The sequence below is a fragment of the Haemaphysalis longicornis genome, unplaced genomic scaffold (genome assembly GCF_048455015.1).
Source record: "Haemaphysalis longicornis isolate Haplotype H1 unplaced genomic scaffold, Haemaphysalis longicornis Haplotype H1 scaffold_2, whole genome shotgun sequence".
In the NCBI taxonomy this organism is placed as follows: domain Eukaryota; kingdom Metazoa; phylum Arthropoda; class Arachnida; order Ixodida; family Ixodidae; genus Haemaphysalis; species Haemaphysalis longicornis.
In genome coordinates, this window is record NW_027526295.1 from 99,009,717 (window position 1) to 99,033,488 (window position 23,772).

General features: G+C 46.5%; 1 protein-coding gene across 1 annotated transcript in view; it reads right to left on the reverse strand.

The window, feature by feature from the left end:
• Window positions 1-23,772, reverse strand: part of LOC144168180 (galactose-3-O-sulfotransferase 3-like) — a 50,414-nt gene that overhangs the window by 20,360 nt on the left and 6,282 nt on the right. Inside the window, exon 2 of the mRNA XM_077697215.1 lies at window positions 7,986-8,112. Coding sequence (XP_077553341.1) covers window positions 7,986-8,112 — 127 coding nt within the window. The remainder of the gene's footprint in view (window positions 1-7,985; window positions 8,113-23,772) is intronic.

The window sequence follows — 23,772 nt, forward strand, 5'->3', positions numbered from 1 at the left end:
ACGCACACAGTACTGTCCGCTTGCTGGTTTGTCACTCCTTTGTCCATTTTGGAAGATGGCGAGCACAAATGACGCTGTCAATTTCTTCAAACACACTCACGCACACCCAAAAACAACGACAGGCCAGCCGTCACCAACATAAACATTGGTGTATGCTTGCTGCCGTAATATCGCGGCACTGCGGATCCCACACTAAGCGCAGTGCAGGTATGCTGCCGTTGGCACAAACAAATGCTTCGTGGATTTATACCTCGATTCAAACAGTCACAAAATAGTCGCGACGTAATACAAGCCGGTGCGACTATTTTCCTCCCCACCGCTTCGCTTGAGCAACGCCGCCATGTTGTTTAGTCTGAAACCTTCAGGGCGTCGGATGGTCTCGCCTCCCCATCTCTCTTTCATCACCTCTTTTCTCCTCTAATCTTTCATACCCCTCCTCCTCCCCCCTCCCCCCCTTCCCCCCCCTTGCACTGGGTTGTATGCAGGTGAGCCCCCAACTGGGCTCAATAATATCCCCAGTGCATTTCCTTTCTTTTCCTCCTGAACCACTAGTAGTAGTAGTATGGCTGGCGAAACGCGTCATCCTCGCGGACCGGCAAAAAGTTGAAGTTGGCCAATTTCTGGCGCAAAGCAATTTTTGGCCGGAAGGCGCCGCGTTCCGGCCGCCGGAACGATTTTGGCCGAAATGGAACGACCTTGCCGGAGGTACCGTTTATAGGCCTTAAAGGAGCCATGAAGAGAAAACACAAGTTTGGTTCATTCAAAAGATGGTCTCGTTAGAATCATACTGACACCACTTTTAACGAAAACTTCGCTCAAATAAGCTACATAATTAGGAAAAACGGGAATGGTCATGCGACCCACCAGCTCATTTCCCGCAACAGAACCTATGTCGTCACATGAGCTAAGCTCTGCGATTGGCGGAGGCTGGCAGAAGCAGACGCAAATTAGGTAGAACTTACAAACTAGACTAATGAGCGATTTGCGCTTAAATTTAGGGCACATTCTTTACAAAGCAATAAGAATGATGGGACAAACAGTGGAAGTTACGAAAGCACATGTAGACATAGAAGTACTGATGCGTTCTGCTGTTCGTACTGCGCACAGCATGCTTGGTTTCGCTGCACAGCACTACGGGGCTTGGGGTTGTCTCAGACGACACTGGCCGATTGACGCAAGCAACGGTGTCTTACGTGACCCCATTTGTCGAGCGAGCACTGTTTCAGGGAACGAATATTTTCTCCCAGAACAAAAACAAGCCAGGTTTAAATGCGGGCAAAAACAAACCAAACGCTTGCCACGGTATGGTGGCGCCAACTAGGTTACGGAACGTAAAGAAACGCGGGAACAAACAAACACCGCTGTACAGGGTGGCGACAACCTTTGAACGGTCCCGTGCCGCCGCAATTGGGCCAACGGGCTCAACGCGTTATTCTTTTCGTTTCCCACGAGACCTAGCAACGCGAAACAGACAATATGATTCAAACTTCTTCAGTAAACCGCGTTGCGGCGATAATTTTAGCGCGGTTTTGACACGACGACTTGCTTCGGCGGCGAGCGAGCAACCGAAAATGGCGGCGCCAGCGTATACGTGTCTCTACCCTGTACGGCGGATGCGTGAATGAAGGTACTCTAGGCTGCAGAGCGGTCGGTTTCAGTGATGTCACTTGGGACCACGAAAACGCACGATTGAGCGGGAAAATCAAAATTTTAACCTAAATTGTTTAATTTCTCAGTGAATAAAGCATCGTTTGTATCCGGACAAGCGCTGGGGGCACTATAAAACACGAAATCTTTCGAATAAAACCAACTTGCATTTTCTCTTCATGGCTCCTTTAACGAATGGTAGAGCTGCCGTAGCACTGTCAATTCCGCGTCGGCGGCAGTTTCTGCTCAATCTCCGTACTGTTCCGTACTGCTTCTGTACTATTCCGTAAATCCGTACTGATCTCGTCAGCCGCCGAAAAGCGGCCGTGGGCGTGATGCGGCTAGAGAACAACGCTCGAGGCAGTGGGTGGGGTGACGCGCGCTGGGAGCAACCGGACGATCAGCCTACAAGTCCGCCTACAGATGGTAGGCTTAGCACAGCGGTGGATATTCGATTGCCGATCTCGTAAGCGGTGCACATCACGATTTTTAATGCAATTCGCAATCACGTCAATACCTCCTTTCTTGTATGTGCAGCTTTGTTTGGGACTTGAGTCCCAATTAATCCAGCGGTAACAAGCTGTCGCTCGAGCTACCTGCGCCGGCTCCCGCCACTTCCCGACCGCGGCCGCTGCCTGCGCAGCGATCGTGCGGCTATTGTCCGTAGAAAGATTGTACCATAGTGCGGCTCCCTCAGTGCGGCTGTCGTGTGCGCGGCGCGTTTCCGCATCCAGAGTAATAAAAAGCAATAAAAGTAGAGTGCTTGGAACAACTCCAGAACTTGAGTCGCGGCAAGCTGCCTGATAAGCCAACGAAATACTGCCGCCTCAGCCGTCAAGGACCGGATCGTTTGTAGCTGGAAAGCAAAAGCTCCGACCAGGCGTGAAACTGTGACGTAAGGGTTACGTGGTGCCCACTTCTAAGAGCCGCACAGTGAATTTCTCTGTCGTGTGAATTCCCCTTAAAGGAGCCATGAAGGCAAAATACAAGTTTGTTTTATTCGAAATATTTGATGTTTCATAGTGCCCCCCCCCCCCCCACTCCCCCAAAAGCTTGTCCGGATAGAAACGGTGCTTTGTTCACTCAGACATTATTTAAGTTAAAAATTTCCCGCTAAATCGTGTGTTTTCGTGGTCTGCCATGACATCACAAGAACCGACCGCTCTGCAGCCTAGAGTGCCTTGATTCACGCGTCCGCTGTACGGAGCGGAGTCACGTATACTCTGGCACCGACATTTTGGGTCACTCGCTCACCGCCGAAGCAAGTCATTGTATCAAAACCGCGCTAAAATTACCGCCGAAATGCGGTTTACTAGCGAAGTTTGAATCATCTTATCTGTTTCGCGTTGCTGGGTCTCGTGGGAAATGAAAAGAACAACGCGTTGAGCACGTTGACCCAACTGCGGCTACACGGGACTGTTCAAAGGGTGTGTCCACCCTGTACGGCGGCGCTGGTTTCGAGGTACCCACGGTGACGTTCGCGCATTTGTTTACGTTACTGTACCTAGATGGTGCACCATACCGTGCCAAGCCGTTTTCTGCCTTTGGTTTGTTTTTGATCGTATTTAAACCTGGCTTGTTTTTGTTCTGGGAGAAAATAATCGTTTCGTGAAACATAGCGCTCGCTCGACAAATGTGGTCACGTAATACACCGTTGCTTGCGTCAATCGGCCGGTGTCGTCTGAGACAACCCCAAAGCCCCGAAATGCTGTGCAGCTAAATAAAGCATAGTGCGCGCAGTACCAACAGCAATACTCATCGCATCAGTACTTCTATGTTTACATGGGCTTTCGTAACTTCCACTGATTGTCGCACCATTATTTTTGCTTTAAAAAAGAATGTGCCCTAAATTTGAGCACAAATAGTTCGTTCTGCAAACCCATTAGCTCACCCTAATTTGCGTTTGCATTTGCGGGCCTCCGCCAATCGCAGAGCAGGCTGCTATGACATCATAGGTTCTGTTGTGGGAAGGAGCGCGTTCCCACGTTCTGTTGTGGGAAGGAGCGTGGGAAGGCCATTTCCTTTTTGCTAATTATATAGCTTATTTGAGCGAAGTTTCCGTTAAAACTGGTGTCAGTATGATTCTAACGAGGCCGTCTTTTGAAAGAACCAAACTTGGGAATTGTCTTCATGGCTCTGTTAAAGGAGCCATGAAGAGAAAATGCAAGTTGGTTTTATTCGAAAGATTTCGTGTTTTATAGTGCCCCCAGCGCTTTTCCGGATACAAACGGTGCTTTATTCACTGAGAAATTCAACAATTTAGGTTAAAATTTTGATTTTCCCGCTCAATCGTGCGTTTTCGTGGTCCCAAGTGACATCACTGGAACCGACCGCTCTGCAGCCTAGAGTACCTTCATTCACGCATCCGCCGTACAGGGTAGAGACACGTATACGCTGGCGCCGCCATTTTCGGTTGCTCGCTCGCCGCCGAAGCAAGTCATTGTGTCTAAACCGCGCTAAAATTATCGCCGCAACGTGGTTTACTGAAGAAGTTTGAATCATATTGTCTGTTTCGCGTTGCTAGGTCTCGTGGGAAACGAAAAGAATAACGCGTTGAGCCCGTTAGCCCAATTGCGGCGGCACGGGACCGTTCAAAGGTTGTCTCCACCCTGTACAGCGGTGTTGGTTTGTTCCCGCGTTTCTTTACGTTCCGTAACCTAGATGGCGCCACCATACCGTGGCAAGCGTTTGGTTTGTTTTTGCCCGCATTTAAACCTGGCTTGCTTTTGTTCTGGGCGAAAATATTCGTTCCCTGAAACAGTGCTCGCTCGAAAAATGGGGTCACGTAAGACACCGTTGCTTGCGTCAATCGGCCAGTGTCCCATCACTCTTATTGCTTTGTAAAGAATGTGCCCTAAATTTAAGCGCAAATCGCTCGTTCATCTAGTTTATAAGTTCTACCTAATTTGCGTCTGCTTCTGCCAGCCTCCGCCAATCGCAGAGCTTAGCTCATGTGACGACATAGGTTCTGTTGCGGGAAATGAGCTGGTGGGTCGCATGACCATTCCCGTTTTTCCTAATTATGTAGCTTATTTGAGCGAAGTTTACGTTAAAAGTGGTGTCAGTATGATTCTAACGAGACAATCTTTTGAATGAACCAAACTTGTGTTTTCTCTTCATGGCTCCATTAAGGGGGACTAACCTGATCATATTCCGACAGGAGTTACTAATTCATCACCCACGGGTTTAAAAAGCATTGTGTACCGATACGAAAGGTTTTACAAACATTCGTAGAAATGTTCTGAACGACCTAGTTTGGTTCTTTTAGAATTGTATCATTTCTTTACTAAGATAAAAAAATGGCCTCGTATCTGCTCCTTTCGTTGCAAATGTCGCGAAAAGACGATAGTCTTTGTCGACTTTTGCCAAGTAAATGCCTCCCTTTGGTTTCCCGCTCACCTCTGAAGTTGTTCCTATTGCGTCGCGCTCCTCCCAAGGTAAAGGCGCCAAAGGTTTGTTTAAATCATTTTAAATTTACCGCGTTCCACTGCTTCAGGCCGGGTATCTCGATGCCAACGCTGCCGTACGGCGAAGACGCGCGTGAATCGAGGCGCCCTACTTCAACGTTTATAGAACCGCGTTTCCTTACTCCACGTGCGTTGCAAGCAGAACGTGGAAGCTACCTAGTGAAACCTTTCGTAACTGTTGCCGGTTGATTTCTTAAAATGGCGCCAGAAGCTATAGTGGTGCGGACGACAGCAGGCGAGGGCGGAGTGAATTTTTTTCTGCAGTTGATAAAGTATTTAATTTCGCAAAAATCAAGCATGTGTGATTTTTTATAAAGGAACACTGCAAATATCATTTCTATATTAATTTGTTGTCTTATATTTGTGTAATGTCTTGTGTCTTGTTCTTCTTCTTCAACAATGTTGACAAGTATGAACATTACACCAGACTTAGACGGCTAGAATCAGCTGTGACTCTATAAGACTATTGCGCAGGCATTGTTTTACTATGGCCGGGTGGCTGATTCGAGTCACAGACAGACAGACATACAGACCAAAATTTCTGGGTTTAAGTAGCCCAAGAAAGACGATCGTCTTTAAAAAATAAAGGAACGCATTCTGGTTTATCCAGATTTTTTTAGATGGCGCTAGTAGTCTAGCAAGAAAGAGTTTTACGTTTTTCATTTCAGTACAGAAGCGCCATCTCGAAAAAAGCAACATAGGCCATTGCGAACATAAATATGCATTTGTAAAGCTTTTCGTATTGGCGCACGATGGTATTCATGTCCGTGGGTCTTGAAGTAGCAAGTCCCATATACATAGAATGTTAACAGGTGAGCCTCCCTTAAGGTGTAGCCCGTCACTTTTTGAGGCGCAACAATCTTGCGGGCTGACTGGCAGCGAAGAAATGGCAAAGTTGATGTTTTAGATCGCCTGCAGGATGCCGGAGGAGTCTCATTTCTTCTTCTCAGCCTTCCACTCTGCACGTGCGACCAGCAGCAACCAGAGCTCTTCGATGAAGGCAGTTGCAAAACTCCGCCTCAAAAAATGGCCAGCCCCTGTACTCCCATGCTTTGGATCATGTGTACGGTTGCACCACCGCGGCCGCCGCGCGCACTATCCAAACAAACACAGTAATTATTCCAACTTACAATTTAACGGTAAACTTTATTTTAAAGGTGCAATTTTTTTATTTTTTGGCTTTTCTAAGTTATTCACTGTTTTCTTAACTACGGTGTCTTGTTGCAATGGTTTCTTCGTCTCCGCAACTGCCCTGACCGATTGGCGTTTGTGCGGGCACTCCGGCACAACATAGGTTCGATCTGAAGCACTACATTTGCAGTTGTCGCTCGGCCTACATGGCCTTGTATGCCAAAACTAATCCAGTAGGGGATCAAGTGCCTCTAAATAATCATTTGAAGCTTGCGTAAAGCCATCGAAGCGAATTATTAATCTTTTTTTGCCGCCGGGAGACCGCAGATGACGCGGAGCAGACGACAATGCTCAGGCGACAACGCATATTTCTTATTTTGTCATCAACAGATGGCGCCAATGTACAGAAAAATTCAAAATGATGGACCAATTGTAGGACCACTTTTTGATGCGTGGGGCCTATGGCGAGCTTCGCAACTCTTATATCAAGTAACTCTGGCAGCAACATACCATTGCAACGCTGGCGAGGCAACCTTTGCACATGTTGCGGCCACGTATAGAGTTTAGTGTTGGGATTGCTCTACAAGGTAACGGTGCGTGAGGTGTTAGAAGCTGATCTCGCGCGAAAGAAAAAGCCTCGAAGGACATTTACTGGGTATTATAAACAACGGCAGGTCGACGCGTTTTGTCGTGGATTGGTAACCTTTACTTATTTTTTTTTGTTCAGTTCCGGTTCTTGTTAAGCGGGTTGAAAGAATAGCGGTTCTCGTTCGGGTTCAGTTGGGGCAAAAATATTGGTTCAGTTCCTGTTTTCGGTTCCACACCCTGATGGAAACACATTCCGCCCTGCAGTAAAACAACGTCACCTTTAATTAATGTAAAGAAAAAAAAAAAAAGAAAAATCACGCCTCAATGTTCAGCAAGTATTTTCAGTCGGTTCTTACTAATGAAAACAATATTACTCTTACATACAAAGCGGTTGCCGCAAGGCTCATTGAACCCTTACTTATAGGTGGCCTTACACTACCTTGAACTTATACGCTCCCCTCTCTCCACCCCCCCACCCCCTCCCCCCAAAGAAATCACAAGGCCCCAATGGTATCGGAAACCATTCTCTGTTCCGATTCGGAGGGTGGTGCAATAAATCCCGCGGCATTATTTATCGCAATTTCGTTCAAACTGCTAAGATATCATTACAATGAAAGGTGGATGACACGTTATTGCCTCCCTTAAAGGGTATGATCATGGCTCTTCGTATAGACAGGGACAAATGCATGTCTTTTTACCATGGCGTGACTTCATCAACCTCTCTCGCATGCGTCGTGGGTATTTCATCTATCCCCTTGTTCCTCATTTTCTCTAATATTTTCTCACAAAAAGAATTGTGACACTCACGTCCCTGCGCTACTCATGTCTGCAAGCAAACGATCGTGGAGAACGAGAGAACGACGACTAGCTCGCCGTAGTGTACCTGCCCACGTATCCGTACTTTTGGAGAAGTTGAGGCGCTAAGCTGAATGTTCACAAGAAGAGATGGGACCTGGTGTATGTCATGTCTCTACTTGTGAAATTTTAACTGAGCGCCTCAACCTTTCCAAAATGCATCCAAAGCATCAACGCATCCTAGTTGTATAACTACACACGGATGCATACCTTGGCAGCTTTAGACATATAAAATGCCTTATGATGTAAAAAAAATCTTTACAACACGAACTGACATATCCGGAACATATGGAATACCTTCTGCCAATGGTGCTGATCGTTACCCAACACGTCACCATGGCACCGACAACAAGGGAAGCCAGCCGCAACCTGTTAACCAGCTTCATGTTGATCACCGTGGACCAGGGGTGGTGGTAGCCGACACCTGCGACGGCAGCAGCAAATGACATAAACATGGAATTAATCTCCAGTGCTGCATAATGCTCTTGTTTTTACTTGGGTCAAAAGTGGGACATGTTAATATTTTTCTTGGAAAAAACACTCCGAAAATGATGGTACAACATCTTGCTGCTCTTGGAGATTCTCGTGGAAAAATACTGAATTACAATGTGCTAGGGGTCAGACAGACACAGACGACATCGGATACGGTCTGGTGAATTAACAACCACGTTCACTTATTTTCTGCAGAGGTTTGCGAAAAGGGCGTGACTTTGAAATTGTCAAGTGCTAACTAAAGGCAAAGATTTATGAGAATAGCTCGCGAGGCGGCCGCCTTAAAGGGGCCATGCAGACAAAATGCAAGTTTGTTTTATTTTGGTGTTTTGAACGAATCCTAGCACTTTTACGGCAGCAGGTAATGCTTTATTCACTGAGAGATTCTTTTAAAGAAATGCGAACAAACAAGCAAAGGCATGACGCAGTAAAGCATGAAGCAAAGGCAGTACAAGTGCTTGTGCACGAGCAGAACGGAAAAGAAGAGCAACGAGTAAATACTGCACACATAGAAACTGATGGAAAGAACGCTCGGGCATATTCGGCGCCTTTTCTTCTCTCAACCACGTGCCGAATAGCCCAGTTCTCTATACATGTAGAGCGCCTCGTATGCTGCGCTTCTTCAATGGCCTGATTGCTCGTCATGCATTTTTTCAAGCGTATAAAGCTCGGGAAATAAAGTTTATTCCCTCACGCACTCTCAAATGAGAGGCAACGCTAAGTTCAGCTGCTACAAAAACCTAAACCGTAACTGAAAAAAAAAACATACACAATTTTATCGTGAACGGGAAGTGCTAGATATATGCTATGTGAAACTGTCTAGCTAATCCTACGGTAGAAGACCAGCTTAGTTTACGAAGCAAATTGCAAGTGCCACTTCAGACTGAAGTTATTCAACAAGCGAGCGCTTTCTTTCGGCGTGGTTGAACACGCATTCATCGCGTCCTACCCGAGCAGGAGAAGCATCTGTAACGCCACCCGCATTGCGTAACACCCTGTCCGCAGAGCCACATTTGTTTTCACGGTGAAAAGACAGCGCCGACAAAAGGAAGCCATCGGACGCGAATCGCTGAGAAGCGATAAATTGCTTACCGAATTAGTATTCACTGGTGTGAACGCCGTTAGAAATGAGCGATTTTTCATCAAAGAACAGAAAAGGATGCTGACGCCCTATTCCTTTCTTCTTCTTCTTCTTGTGTGCCACGAGATCCCGCGCGTGCCAGCGTGGCAGTTGGTGATGATGATGTTCCTTGGAATAAGGCACGTACCCAATCCGAGGACCGGCATTCATCAGGGGCTGGAAAAACAATCTAAGCTCGGTACAGAGCACAGCATAAACATAATTTAAAGCGCCACGGAAGCACTTAGTATGCCAGAGAAAAGACAGTAGGAGAAAATTTGCCGAATATCTGCTCCTTTTGTTGCGAACGTCGACAAAAGGCGATGGTCTTTCGTCGACAGTTGCCAAGTAAATGCCTCCCTTCGCATTCCCACTCACCTTATGCTGTTTCTCTTCCGTTGCGCTCTTCGCAACGTAAGCACTGTAGAGGTTTGCTCATTTCAATATAAATTTACCGCGTTCCCCTGCTACAGGCTGGGTGCCTCGATGCCAGCGCTGCCGTACGGCGGAGACACGCGTAAATCGAGGCGCCATACTTCAACGTTTATAAGCTGCTACCTTGCCCAGCTCCACGTGCGTTCCAAGCAGAACGTAGAACCTACCTACTGGAACCTTTCGTAACTGTTGCCGCTTGATTTATTAAAATGCCACCAGAAGCTATAGTGGCGCGGGCGACAGCATGCGAAGGAGCGATTCTTTTTTTTACAGTGCATGTAGTATTTTATTTCGGAGAAATCAAGCATCTACGATTTTTATATAGAGGAAAGCTGCAAATATCACTTATGTATTGATTTTCTGCCTTAAATTTGCGTAATGTCTTGTTCTTGTTCAACAATGTTGAGTAGTATGAACCTTTACATCGGACTTCGACTGTGAGATTGGGCTGTGACTATATAAGACTATTGCGCAGATATTGTTTCAATTTGGCCGGGTGAATGAATGGAGTTACAGACAGACAGATAGATAGACAGAGAGACAGACAGGCAGGCAGGCAGGCAGACAGACAGACAGACCAAAATTTCTTGGTTCAAATAGCCCAAGGAAAACTATCGTCTTTAAAAAGGCACGTGATATCGGATAAATAAAATAATGAAAATCACGAGTTGCAACAGGTAAAAAAAAGTCCAACAGAAATCGATTAGACCGGTTCACAAAGCTCAAGAGGCGAAGATGAAAATTCCGTCGGCGGAACCACGTCGCGGGAGCCCGGAAATAAAGGGCTGACATGAAGTGGCAATCTTTGTCTCCGCAGCGATACCTTGAGGAAGTGATGCCTGAGCCTAGAAAAGTGTCCGCAGGGCAAACACTAGTGGTAGAAAGAGCATGTCTTCCCTTCAGTCGACACACGCGTCTGATTACGTCAAACGAAACCTGTGTAGGCACCTGTTGAACTGAGGTACACAAATGATGAGAGCGGCTATAATAACGTCAAGGAGACGTGAAGAGCCTCGTGGAGATAACCTAAAGAATCTCGGGTAATGGGAATCCCATAAAAACAATCCTATGAATCCTTGCTGCACTTCAAACTGTAGCTCCTTATATTTCTTTGCAGCGGTGATTAAATATGACGTCGAATTACCTCTACGACAGACTCAGAAAGCGCTATTTCCGTTAATATGTCAGCGGATTCATTAACAGATATCCCCGCCTGTCCAGTAACACATTTTTGTCTAAACCCTGAGTTTTTCTTTCCCGTTGTTTTGTCGGCCAGATGAAAGGCCTGAAAGGAACCCGTGCGCAGTCATTAGTGGCGAATGCACTGTGTGGGCAAGTACAGTCAATGACAAATGGAACGCGAACACAGAAATATGAACGAGAACACACTAATAGCGCGATTTCTTCCCGCGCCAGACAAAATGACGCGTGGATTAGTTTAAAAAAGTTTGTATGAATGGGCGTTTCCAAATATATCAATCATCTTCATCATCATACTCACAAGCATATCTACGCCCACTGCAGGGCAAATACCTCTCCCATTAATCTCCAATTACCCCGGTCCTGTGCTAACTGACACCAATTTATTCCCGCTAACTTTTTGATCTCATCCGCCCATCTAACTTTCTGCCGCCTGCCCCGTTTGCCTTCTCTAGGGATTCACTCTGTTACACTTAATGACCAACGGTTATCTTGCCTTCGCATTACATGCCCTGCCCACGTCCATTTCTTCTTCTTTATTTCTACTAACATATCTTTAACATCAGTTTGCTCCCTGACCCACTCCGCTCTCTTCTTGTCCCTTAATGTTACACCTATCATTTTCCGCTCCATTGCCCGCTGAGTCGTTCTCAATTTAAGTTGAACCCTCTGTGTGAGCCTCCAAGTTTCTGCCCCTTAGGTGAGTACCGGTAAGATGCGCCTGTCATACACTGCACATCAATATTGCTCGAATATTGAGATAAACGAACAGTAGTTCTCAATGCTCGAATATTGAGATAAACGAACAGTAGTTCTCAATTTTGCGTATTCTGGATTATATTTTAATGTTAGTTTTAATTTGTGCATGAGTATACATTTGTTAGAGAAAGTCCTGAACCGTTCGCGAAAAACCCATCCTAGAAAAGGCGGAGCAAGAGGACAATACTTTATCGAACAAGATAACCCTAAGCTCAATAGGGGTGTAGCAGCATCCGCAACAGCACCATCGTCATCGGTAGGCTGTTGTGTGGTCTGAGAAAGAAGAGAACCAAGTGGGCTTCCAGGCTGAACGCCAGCACTATTATTTTTTGTTCCCAGGCACGTGAAGGAGGTACGCTTGTCTTGGGTCCCTGGCCATACGGACATCAGGGGCAACGAGCAAGCGGACCATTTAGCTAATCTCGCCGTCACAGCTCCCATTCAATTCGGAATTCCTAATCTGGCTCTATTTGCATCTGCGAGACTAGGACGATATTGGCATTTAGACGCCACCCGTTCCGATTCGCTTTTATCATTTGAAGAGTTCCAACATTTAAAGTTTGGGTGGAATGTTCATTTTTGTGGCTTTCGGCAATGCGAGGTGACCTTCACCGAGCTGCGCTGCAGGGTTCCACGGCTTAATTTCTATCTTTTCAGATCAGAACTTTCACCTACAGAACTATGTGTGCGGTGCCGGGTCCCCGAAACAATCGAACATTTTTTTCTCGACTGTCGCCGTTTCTCAACAGCTAGACAACTATTTTTGAAGGAGCCGATTGAGCGGTTGGGGTTGACTTTATCGATAACACTTATATCATCTATTGGAGCATCAAAGCTGGGGTTTGCAAGAAGGGATATATATAATTGCATTCAAAATTTTCTTTCTGCCTCAGGTCGTTTGAATCGCTAAACGGTGCTGATTAATGGGTAATTCGGGTTTCATTCTTAACTAAGTTTCCTTTTACACCCTCTTTCCGCAAATAAGTATTTTGATGTCCTCACGTTTTTAACCAGCTTAGCCCTGGCCAATTCCCCCTTGTGGGTACGTGCCAAAATATTTAAGGACATCATCATCATCAGCAGCAGCAGCACCGCGTCGGCGTCTCCTTTCTCCGCGGCCCTGGCCCGTCGGTCACAGGTGCCGTGCAATATTTGTGGGTGCGGGCGGCCCGCCGCTTTAGTGTCGGCCAGCCCTGCCCACAAAAGTGGCCTTCCTTCTAGGGGCCGGGTTGAAATGAGCGACGATTAAAAGGTTTGAGAATGCAGCTGAGCTATACACAAAACTGAATAAATACGTTAACTATGTGCAAGTGAAGTGAGAGAAGGAAGCGTCATAGCTCCGCACAGATATGAACCGGGGAAATGGAAGTTTGAAAAACTTAAGGGCGGTTTACTACGAAAGCCTCGCACCCGGACTGCCCTTACGATTTCAGGGTGTCCTTGGCGGCAAATGGTGTTTCATTCCTACCCCGGCCGGTGTGTTGGGGCTCAGTTTGTCACATATTTTACTCAATGGTTTACCTCCCCAGACAAATTGAAGTACGTTTGGGGAAAACGTTTATGACAACGTCTGCAATGGCTCCGGCCAAACAGCGTGGTGATATTTAGCCCAAGGACACGTGTTCGATCCCGGCCGCGGCGGAAATTTTACTGATGAAGGCGGAAAACGGAAATTGCCACGTGTTGAGATTTCAACTCGCGTTAAAGATCCCCAGGTATTCAAAACTGATCGGGAGCCCTCCACTATGGTGCACCTCACAGCCCGGGCGTAGCTTCGGTGCGTAAAACATCTATAATTGAGAAATTGTAGCTTCTCTGGCTCACACGTGGCTCTTCACCATCAGCGGTCACTGCAGGTCGCCGGAGTCATAGTGGTATAGCGTCAACACTTCCAAAACAGTTTATCGCCCTCAGCTCTGTAAGCGCTCCTCGATACAACCCTAAGCACATTGGGAAATCTTTAGGGCGGCGCTTAGCAGGTAATTTGTGGGGGGGGGGGGGGGGGGGGGGGGGGGGCGCTTGAAATGGTGCCTTTATCCTTCGGGTGTTGTAGAAAAAATGGCGAGAGAGTGGGAGGGCTCGGTGGGGTGAGTGTGTTGTAACTTGGTTGCATGTCCATTCGCCCGCTCGTGACGTTCGCCTGAACGGAGCCCGTTCCCAAAAAAATGAAAACCTGAACGCTGCGGCGTCCGAAATCTTAAACTTGGTGCCAAGATCTCACCACAATGCTAAGGTTATGAGTACGAGACCAGCTCGTGAGGAATTTCGGACACGGTATTGGGAACACCGAGGTGCACGAAGCGATCAACGGCGGGCGACTTAATTTATCGCTTTTGTACTTAACACCAGTGTGTTCGTTCGGATGGGCATATAAACGCAGCCAAATCTCTAAAAAAAAAGTTTCCGTCTGTGCGTGGGAGGATGTCAGTTTTCTTCGTCGCTGAGTAAGTTCGCATTTTCACCGCATTTTAAACAAAGCATACGCCAGTTTTCGGCGGCGACTCCGTAATGCACCAAGTTTTTGATCTATTCAATTTTTGAATAATACGTATAGACTCTCGGAAATGCTGCTGTACGCTTCTTCTTTTGTATACCTGGGCGTATAAATGGGGGTATTATCGCAAAAGAGCTGAAACCTGAATTTATACGTTTGACAAGTGGCACTGCATTCAGCCGATACAACTTTTGTATATCATTGAGAGGTTAGCAGCTGTTTTATAAACGTTTAAATAACCAAAATTGCTAAATCGTTGACGACTTTTCGTGGAGATCTCATTTCTGAACTCCAAAATCACCTATAGCAGCAGTATGATCCCATAGGCGGGTCTCAACCACACTGTAGTGAACGTATCCTAGAACAAATTATTGTACATTGGATCGTTAGTTCTATACTAGAATATGTTTCTAGCGCATGTTTTGCCGAACGCATCACAGCTCTTGCTCTGAAGGCAATACGCTGCCTTTAACGCGCGTGTGGCGGCTTCTGGAGACGAAAAACGCAACTTTTTCTGATAGTTCATTGCTCATGGTGCAGATGGCGAAAATGCTCTCTGCGAGCCGTGAGGGCGATGTTCTTTGCAGGGAATTCCCCTTTTGAGGTGTCCTGGCGGGAGGAATTTTGACAAAAATGAAAAAAAAAGACAATGTCAGCGAGATCTTCAGAATAAGATGAAGCGTGAAGCAAAATAAAAAGATCACTTCCGTGAACAGGACATGCTGTTATCTAGTCGGAAAGCTCTTTCTCTCTTCAAATAGTTTGTTATCCCTTTATCGGGGTTAGTTTGAAATATTGGCGAGGTTGTCTGTAGCCATTGGGCTGGCAGTTATTAACGGGAATTTTTGAACCTTTGCCTCCGGTTCAAACGACATCGGAATAACTGTAGAAATTTTGTAACACGAGAACATCTCCTTGTGAAAACATGGAGTGTCAAGGTAAAGCTGTCGTTAAAAGTCTGGTACATTGTCTAGAAAAATAAATTCTTGATTTTCGCGGCACTGTCATCATTATTCCATCCGGAGCTGCTGAGCGTCAGCAGTAGATGGATACCCGCTCAGGGTATTGGCAGGGAAGGTAACAGCTGCTGTCGGAGGCTCATACCACAATGAATATCCACGTACGCACTCGAGGTAGTTGGCCGGTACTTCTGTTGATATGGTACACGTGAAGAGCCTGAAGTGTTTGTTGGGTCTTATGGTTCGGAATTAGGATGCTCTTAAAAATTTCTATTAGGTCAACAAGCAACAACACCGGAGGCAAACGACATGAAAATACCTGATAATATTTCTGAAGAAGGGCATGTCCTGCCTGAAACCACGACGGGCACTGAGGAACAAAGGAAAAGGAAACACCTAATTCATGAAATACACTGCTACGTGGACACAAACGCATCCAGTCACATGGATGCGAATGGGGGTAATGGGCCAGCAGTCACTTTTTCAAACGTAGTACTGTGGGTCACATCAGGCATTTAACCACGGCTTGAAGGGAACCCTCAGGTGGCAGGTCGATTATCATTAGCAACAGAAGAACGGAAGACCTACGACAAGAGCGAGGGATTCCCCTTTTTTCCCCGAGCGTCGCCTTTAGATGCCTTCAACCCGTTTTGCTGCTGCTGCTGCTGCGCATTTAGATATGGCACATATACCCAATCAGGGGATCGGCCAATCAACCGACAAGCCTTCTTCTTCTTCTTCTTCTCCATTTTGTAATGGCAAGTACCAACTGAGGGGGATTAGCCAAGGCTTGAGGTTTGTCTAATATTTCAAAAAGTGTTCTTTAGAATGACAAATTAATGATAAAAAATACACTCCTTAGGGCGGGCCACATAAATTATTGTACGAATCCGCTCGCATATAAGTCTTCCGGTAGCCATGATGAATTCGTGAAGGAGGAAGTAAATTTCTTTGTTTACTTTGTCAAGGCAGCTAGCACTGATTGAAAGAAGACTGAAGTTTTTAGTTTAAGTCGAAGGTGTTAGAATGAGACAGTAAAGTAACAATTTCCGTGCTCCTTGAAGCAGCGACATTCAAAGAAATAATGTTATAATGATTCGGATTGATTATAAAACAGGCATGCGTCTGTTAATGGCCAATCCTGACCCGCTCAAATATAGGTTTAATTTTGTAAGACTGCACCTCATGCCTGTGAGAGCCACTTCACACTGGCGGGAAACACAAAACCATGAACACCATTTGAATTTTAGGTGAGCATACTCTGGTCTATCTAGGAAGGATATCGTTGTACCGTCTCTGAGTAAGAAATATCTACGAAGACGTGCCACAGTTATAGTTGCGAGATTTGGGCTAACATTTAGTACAGGGCCACCTATGGTGAAACGCGCTAATGTGTCCGCCCTCTCCTTCAGCAGAAAACCTGTATGCCCAGGCACCCACACAACACGTACAGATGCGATGTGCTTTGGAAAAAAGTGGCGAAATACGATACAGAGCTAGGTATTCTTTTTATGGCCAGAGCCATGACCAGTAATTCTGCCTCAAGTATGGGAGTGTAATCAGCCAATCCAAAAGAATAACTCCAATCTAGATAAAAAAAAATTCCAACCGCTGATTTAGATTTATGTTGTGAGCCATCAGTGACAATAACCACATGATGTGGATAATGAGCAAGGTTCTCTTCTAAAATGCCCTGTGGGATACGCCCAGGAAGCAGCTTGGCATTCCTTGGGAATATGTTTGTGACGTGAACCGGCACTAGCTTATCCCCCGCCGATAATGGTTCAATAGGAAAGAAGTCAACCCCAATATAGGAAAGAATTGAATTGACAAAAAGGAGCTGAGGGCGTCTCCACCGAGGCCATGTCGTCGCCAAGAATGTAAAGGGTTTGTTGTTGTAAAAATATGGCCTGCTCTCAACCAATTGGGGAGCCTATCATCCTCAGGTATATTTTTACTGACAACAGTTGGCAGCGCTTCTGTAATGATGGAAGTTGCGCCTCTAGATATAGCACAGTATCAGCAACAAATCCAGGCAACCCAAGAAGTAAGCGCAGGGCATATTTATCAACCAAAAAAAAAGCGGTCGTAATTTATATGCAGCAGTACCTGAATAGAGTGCACAGCCAAGAGCCGGCCAGGTCCACTGCGAAGACTCCTCCCTCCTTCTCTAGTTTTTCAGACGAGGACCATGACTGATGCCCCGTTTGATAATGGGCCTTTGATGACAGTGATAGGCATCGCCTATTTTCTCTCTGGTCAAATCATACTGTACATCGTCAGGTGCTCTGCTTGAACATGCTGTTTTCTTAAGAGCGTCTTTTCGATGCACTTCGAACACAACCACTTGGTGTCGCTACGGGGGATGCACCAGCCATTCGTCCACCCAAGAGAAGGTGATGCAACATGCTGTCCTTCTAATCCATTGCCAGTGCAGTGTGCCGCATCCCCCTGGACTGTCATGGCAAATGCCTACGACAAGAGAAGGAAACCGACATTCACATGTTTGGACGATAGAAGCCTTCACATGCTTGGACGCTAGAAGCTTGAAGCCTTCCAGGTTTTACCTCGCTATGGGACTGAGGCCTGTCGTTCGCTTGATGAAGGGGAGGAGGAAAATCTTCTTCCTGAACCCGAGCACGAATGTGCGCGGAAACAACGGAAAGCCACTGCCGCAACCATTGCCGCCTCAAGTTCCATCCAGCCCGTCGAGTAGTTGCGGATCCCACCGGACGGACAGCAATTTGCCCGCATGAAACGCCGACCTGAGCCAATATTACCAGCAGACAGGACGACACAAGCCTGAAATAATTTTCATTGGCAGTACGACAAACCATCACAGCTGTCCTGGTGTGTCTGAAAAAATTTCGCGAAGCTCATTTGCAACGCTGCGATTATTCGTTTCTTTCAAAGCCTTCCTTACTTCTTCTGTCGTTACTGGTTGGATGTCTATCTCCTCTGAACTACTGTCTCGTTCGCCATTATCCTGTATGTCCCGGCTACTGTACAGATCCCTATAGACCTCCTCGGCCACTGTGACTATTTTATCCCTATTTGTGATGACATTGCCTTGCTTATCCTTAAGTGCATACATCTGATTTTTCCCCACGCCAAGACGTCTCTTCACTGCTGTCAGGCTACCTCCGTTCTTTACAGCGTATTCGATCCTCTCCATATTATACTTCCGTATGTCAGCTGTCTTACGCCTATTGATTAACTTCGAGAGCTCGGCTAGTTCTATTCTGTCAGCTGCGGTGGAGATTCTCATGGTTTGCCGTTTCCTGATTAGATCTTTCGTCCCCTGTGAAAGTTTACCAGTATCCTGTCTAGCCATAGTGCCCCCGACTTCTATTGCACACTCCGTGATGATGCGTGTAAGGTTGTCGCTGGCTTCCTGTGTCGTAAGCTCGGCTTCCTCGTTAAGGGCGGAATATCGGTTCTGCAGCGCGATCCTGAATTCTTCTACTTTGCGTCTTACTGTTAGTTCGTTTATCGGCTTCTTTCGTACTAGCTTGTTGCGGTCCCTCCTCAAATCTAGCCTAATTCGAGATCTTACCATACGGTGGTCACTACACCTTACCCTTCCGAGCACTTCCACATCCTGCACGACGCCAGGGTTATCGCATAATATGAAGTCTATTTCATTTTTGTGCTCCCCATTCGGGCTCCTCCAGGTCCACTTCCGACTCTCCCGTTTACAGAAGAAGGTATTCATTATGCGGAGGTTATTCCGTTCTGCAAACTCAACTAGTAGGTCCCCCCTGCTATTTCTACAGCCCAGACCATAGTTCCCAACTGCCTTGTCTCCAGCCTGATTCTTGCCTACTTTAGCATTGAAGTCCCCCATAACTACGGTATACTGTGTTTTTAATTTAGCCATTGCCGATTCCACATCTTCATAGAAGCGTTCTACTACTTGGTCGTCGTAGCTGGATGTGGGCGCGTAGCCCTGTACCACCTTGAGCTTGTACCTCTTATTGAGCCTAATTACAAGACCTGCTGCCCGTTCGTTAATGCTATAGTATTCGTCTATGTTGCCAGCTATGCATTTATTGACTAGAAATCCCACTTCCAGTTCTCTTCGGTCCTCTAGACCACGGTAACATAGGACGTGTCCATTTTTCAGCACCGTAAAGGCTTCGCCTGCCCTCCTAACCTCGCTAAGCCCTATTACATCCCATTTAATGCCCTCTAGTTCCTCGAACAGCACTTCGAGACTTGCTTCGCTAGATAAGGTTCGCGCGTTAAACGTTGCCAGGTTCAGATTCCATTGGCGGCCTGTCCAGATCCAGGGATTCTTAGCACCCTCTGCTGCGTCACAGGTCTGACCACCGCCGTGGTCAGTTGCTTCGCAGCCGCTGGGGACTGAGGGCCGAGGTTTAGTTGGCGTATTCATGGGAGGGGAGGGGCAAAGCACCTGGGGAGGATCAGATAACAGCAGACCTCTTGAAGGATGGCGGAGAAATTGTACTTGAAAAACTGTCAAACCTGTATACGCAATGCCTAATGACCGCAATGGTACCGGAATCTTGGAAGAACGCGAACATCGTCCTAATCCATAAGAAAGGCAACATGAAGGACTTGAAAAATTACAGGCCGATCAGCTTACTGTCAGTCGTGTACAAGGTATTTACGAAGGTAATCGCTAACCGAATCTCTGCAACCTTAGATTTCAGTCAACCTAAAGAACAAGCAGGGTTCCGTAAAGGTTATTCAACAATGGACCATATTCACACGATCAATCAGGTGATAGAGAAGTGCGCTGAGTATACTGAACCCCTATATATAGCCTTCATAGATTATGAGAAAGCATTTGACTCGGTCGAAACCATAGCAGTCATTCAGGCATTACGGAACCAGGGGGTAGATGAGCATTATGTAAGAATACTAGAGGATATCTACAGTGGGTCTACAGCTATAATCATCCTCCATAGGGAGAGCAGTAAAATACCTATAAGGAAGGGTGTCAGACAAGGAGACATAATCTCTCCAATGTTATTCACAGCATGCTTACAAGAAGTATTCAGAACGTTGGATTGGGAACAGGTTGGAGCAAGGGTTAATGGAGAATACCTCAGTAACCTCAGATTTGCTGATGACGTTGCCTTGCTAAGTAACTCGGGGGACGAATTGCAAAGCATGCTTTCCGCACTGGGCGAACAGAGTAGAACCGTGGGCCTGAAAATTAATATGCCGAAAACTAAAGTAATGATCAATAACCTCGGGACAGCACAGCAGTTTGAGATAGGTGGCGAGGCAGTGGAAGTGGTAAGCGAATATATCTACTTAGGCCAAGTTGTGACCCCAGATCCCAACCATGAGGCAGAGATAATTAGAAGGATCAGAATGGGGTGGGGTGCATATGGCAGACATTCTCAGATAATGAATAGCAGCCTACCATTGTCGCTGAAGAAGAAAGTATATGACAGCTGCATCTTACCGGTACTCACCTACGGGGCAGAAACTTGGAGGCTCACTAAGAGGGTTCAACTTAAATTGAGAACGACTCAGCGGGCAATGGAGCGGAAAATGATAGGTGTAACATTAAGGGACAAGAAGAGAGCGGAGTGGGTCAGAGAGCAAACTGGTGTAAAGACATATTAGTAGAAATTAAGAAGAAGAAATGGACGTGGGCAGGGCATGTAATGCGAAGGCAAGATAACCGCTGGTCATTAAGGGTAACAGAGTGGATCCCTAGAGAAGGCAAGCGTTGCAGGGGGCGGCAGAAAGTTAGATGGGCAGATGAGATCAAGAAGTTTGCGGGGATAAATTGGTCACAGTTGGCACAGGACCGAGGTAATTGGCGAATAATGGGAGAGGCCTTTGCCCTGCAGTGGGCGTAGATAGGCTGGTGATGATGATGATGATTATTATTATTCGTTGCCTCAGAAAAGTTGTCAGAAGGCTCGTTCCCTGACATTGATTCGACGGAGACCGAACGTGTTTTCTTGAAGGGGGTGGACAAATAAACCAAGTTTTGCACTGCGTCCCATGTCATTATTTCGGGAACGCAAGTCCAAAATTGAGCGGTGTCTCTGCGATGCTGGCGGTTGTGTTCAGTGCCATACATTTATAGAAGGCAACCCGCGTTAAAAAGAAACGCCTGGAACATTTTATAAATGCCACGAAAACTTAACGCTATCTGTCGGTTGCAAACATAGCAGGGCGAAAAAGTAAGAGCGGTTTCTTTCTGTGAAGGTGAATGATCAGCGAAGATTTTTAAGTACACGGCTCGGAGGTGACAAAAACTTTAGGTAAAACGCATGAGCGCTTATTCTCTTCCCGCTGTAATGGAAACGATTCACCGGCTAATTTCCAATGCCGTCGCCTCTTGTATTTTACAATACCAAACACATCAGCCCCGAGCGGCCAACCAAAATCATTGCCTTCTACTCCAGTCACTCTCCCCCAATCGCTAGCCTTCCAAGTGCTTTAGTCACATGACCGGTTAATCTTGGGGCGACGCGTGGTGGGAAGCGGTAACGATGGCGAAACGTGCTTCGCCGCGGTTCTGAGTTTTCTAACGCTGGCGAGAGAGCCATTACTAAGAGAATCTCAAAAATCGGTTGCCTTGGCAACCAGGCACAAGCCAGTCTCGAATTTAGTTACGGTCGGGTAATCCCGGTTAATCTCGGGGCCCCACCTTACGACATATGGGCGCTGCAGGCATGCCACTCACTCTCATTGGGAAGCGGGCGATATGGTTGGCATTGTAAAATACAGGAGGTGATGCCACTGCTTATCCCGAGAGTCTTGGTGTTGCTGCGCTAGTTTATCGCGACGTCCTGCCACATGATCAGCTGCTAAAACGGTGCGTCTTCCGGTGGTTGTATCATTGCTCTCTCTGCACAAAGCTTACATACGCAGGCTTGAGCGCAAGCCCCGAAGTGCCGATGTCCGCGCGTATAGTCAGCGGAGAGTAGAGAGGCATCCCAAAAAATGGCTGCGTATCTGCTCCTTTCTTTGCAAATGTCGCCGAAAGACGATAGTCGACTGGTGCCCCTGCCAAGTAAAGGCCTCTCTAATCTTTCCCACTCACCTCTCATGCTGTTCCTTTCCGGTCTCGTTCCTCCCAGGATAACACGCTAGAGGTTTGATGAAGTCCGTTTAAATATACCGCGTTCTACTGCTCCAAGTCGCGTGTCTCGACGCAAGCGTTGCCGTACGGCGGAGACGCGCGTGAATTGAAGCACCCTACTACAACATTTATAGAACCACGATGGCTTTTAAGGAATCGTCGTTCAATAAATGTTGGAACGTGGATCCCATCAAGTGAAACCTTTCGTTGCTATTGCCGTTTGATTTATGAAATGCCGCCAGAAGGTAGCGCTGGCAACAGCTGGCGACGGTTTTCTGCCGTTGATGTAGTATTTCATTTCCTATCGCAAAAATCAAGCATCCATAAATTTTAATAAAGGAACAGTGCAAATTTCACTGATGTAATGATTTTCTGCCTTATATTTGAGTGATGTCTTGTTCTTGTTCAAAAATGTTGGCAAGTATGGACACTGACACCGGACGTAGACGTTCAGACTTGGCGGTGAGTATATAAGAGTATTGGCGGTGAGATTAAGGTCCCTTAGGTGAGATGTTTGAGTGACGCCCTCTGGCCCTGACGTCGGCTTAGGGACACGCGCCGCTGTCGTCTGCTACGCTCCGCTTGTGAGGGGCAACAGTGCCTGCGCTATAAATCGCTCGCTTTTATGCTTGAGTGTATTAAAACGCCTATTTTTTAGTAATTTAGTTATTTGTGCCAGCTTCTGACATATCCAAATAATTTCAAGGTGTATCCCGCACAAGTTTGTAACGCACGAGGAGAGAGAGAACAAAGAGCATCGGTCAGAAGATCGTGTGCAGAAGAAGGTGGAGTAAGAAGGTGGAGTCAGAAGAAGGTGGAGTAAGTTTCTGTGAAGGCAAATTTGAGATCCACCTCAATGCAGACAATGGCTGCAAAGGAAAGCTATACAGATTTCTCAGAAACTTCGCAGTGGAAGAAAAATGCGTACTGGTGGGATTGCAGAAACGTGAAAAAAATGTCCTGGGCCAGGGTTTGAACCCGAAACCACCACTCAACCGGAGAAGTTGCTCTACCAACTGAGTTAACCAGGAGGCTAGTCATTTGTAGCGCGAGAGCGAATTTATCGACGACTCAAAGCGAAGGACAGGTATTAATCCACCAGATTTAGGGGAAATCGCTTAGGGGGAGTAAGTTTCTGTGAAGGAAAACTTGATATCCACCTCAATGCAGCTAACGGCTACATAGGAAGGATAAACAGCTTTCTCAGGAACGCCGCATTTGAAAAGAAATTCGTTTTGGCCCAGGATGAATTCGTTCTCGACGAAAAATTCGTTTGGGTCGAATCCTGGACCAGGACAAATTTTTCTTCAACTGCGAAGTTTCAGAGAAAGCTGTATAGTATTCCGTTGTAGCCTTTGGCTGTATTTAGGTGAATGTTAAAAATTCTTCACATACACAGAGAAGTACAACAACATTTAAGCAGTACACCTTGAATACACCAAAGATTAGAGCAAGGCATGCTATATTCCCGTCACCTACTGATGTGGTGAAAACCGACACGGCATAGACACTCGCCGTCGCTCTGTTATCTGAAAGTCTACTTCGGT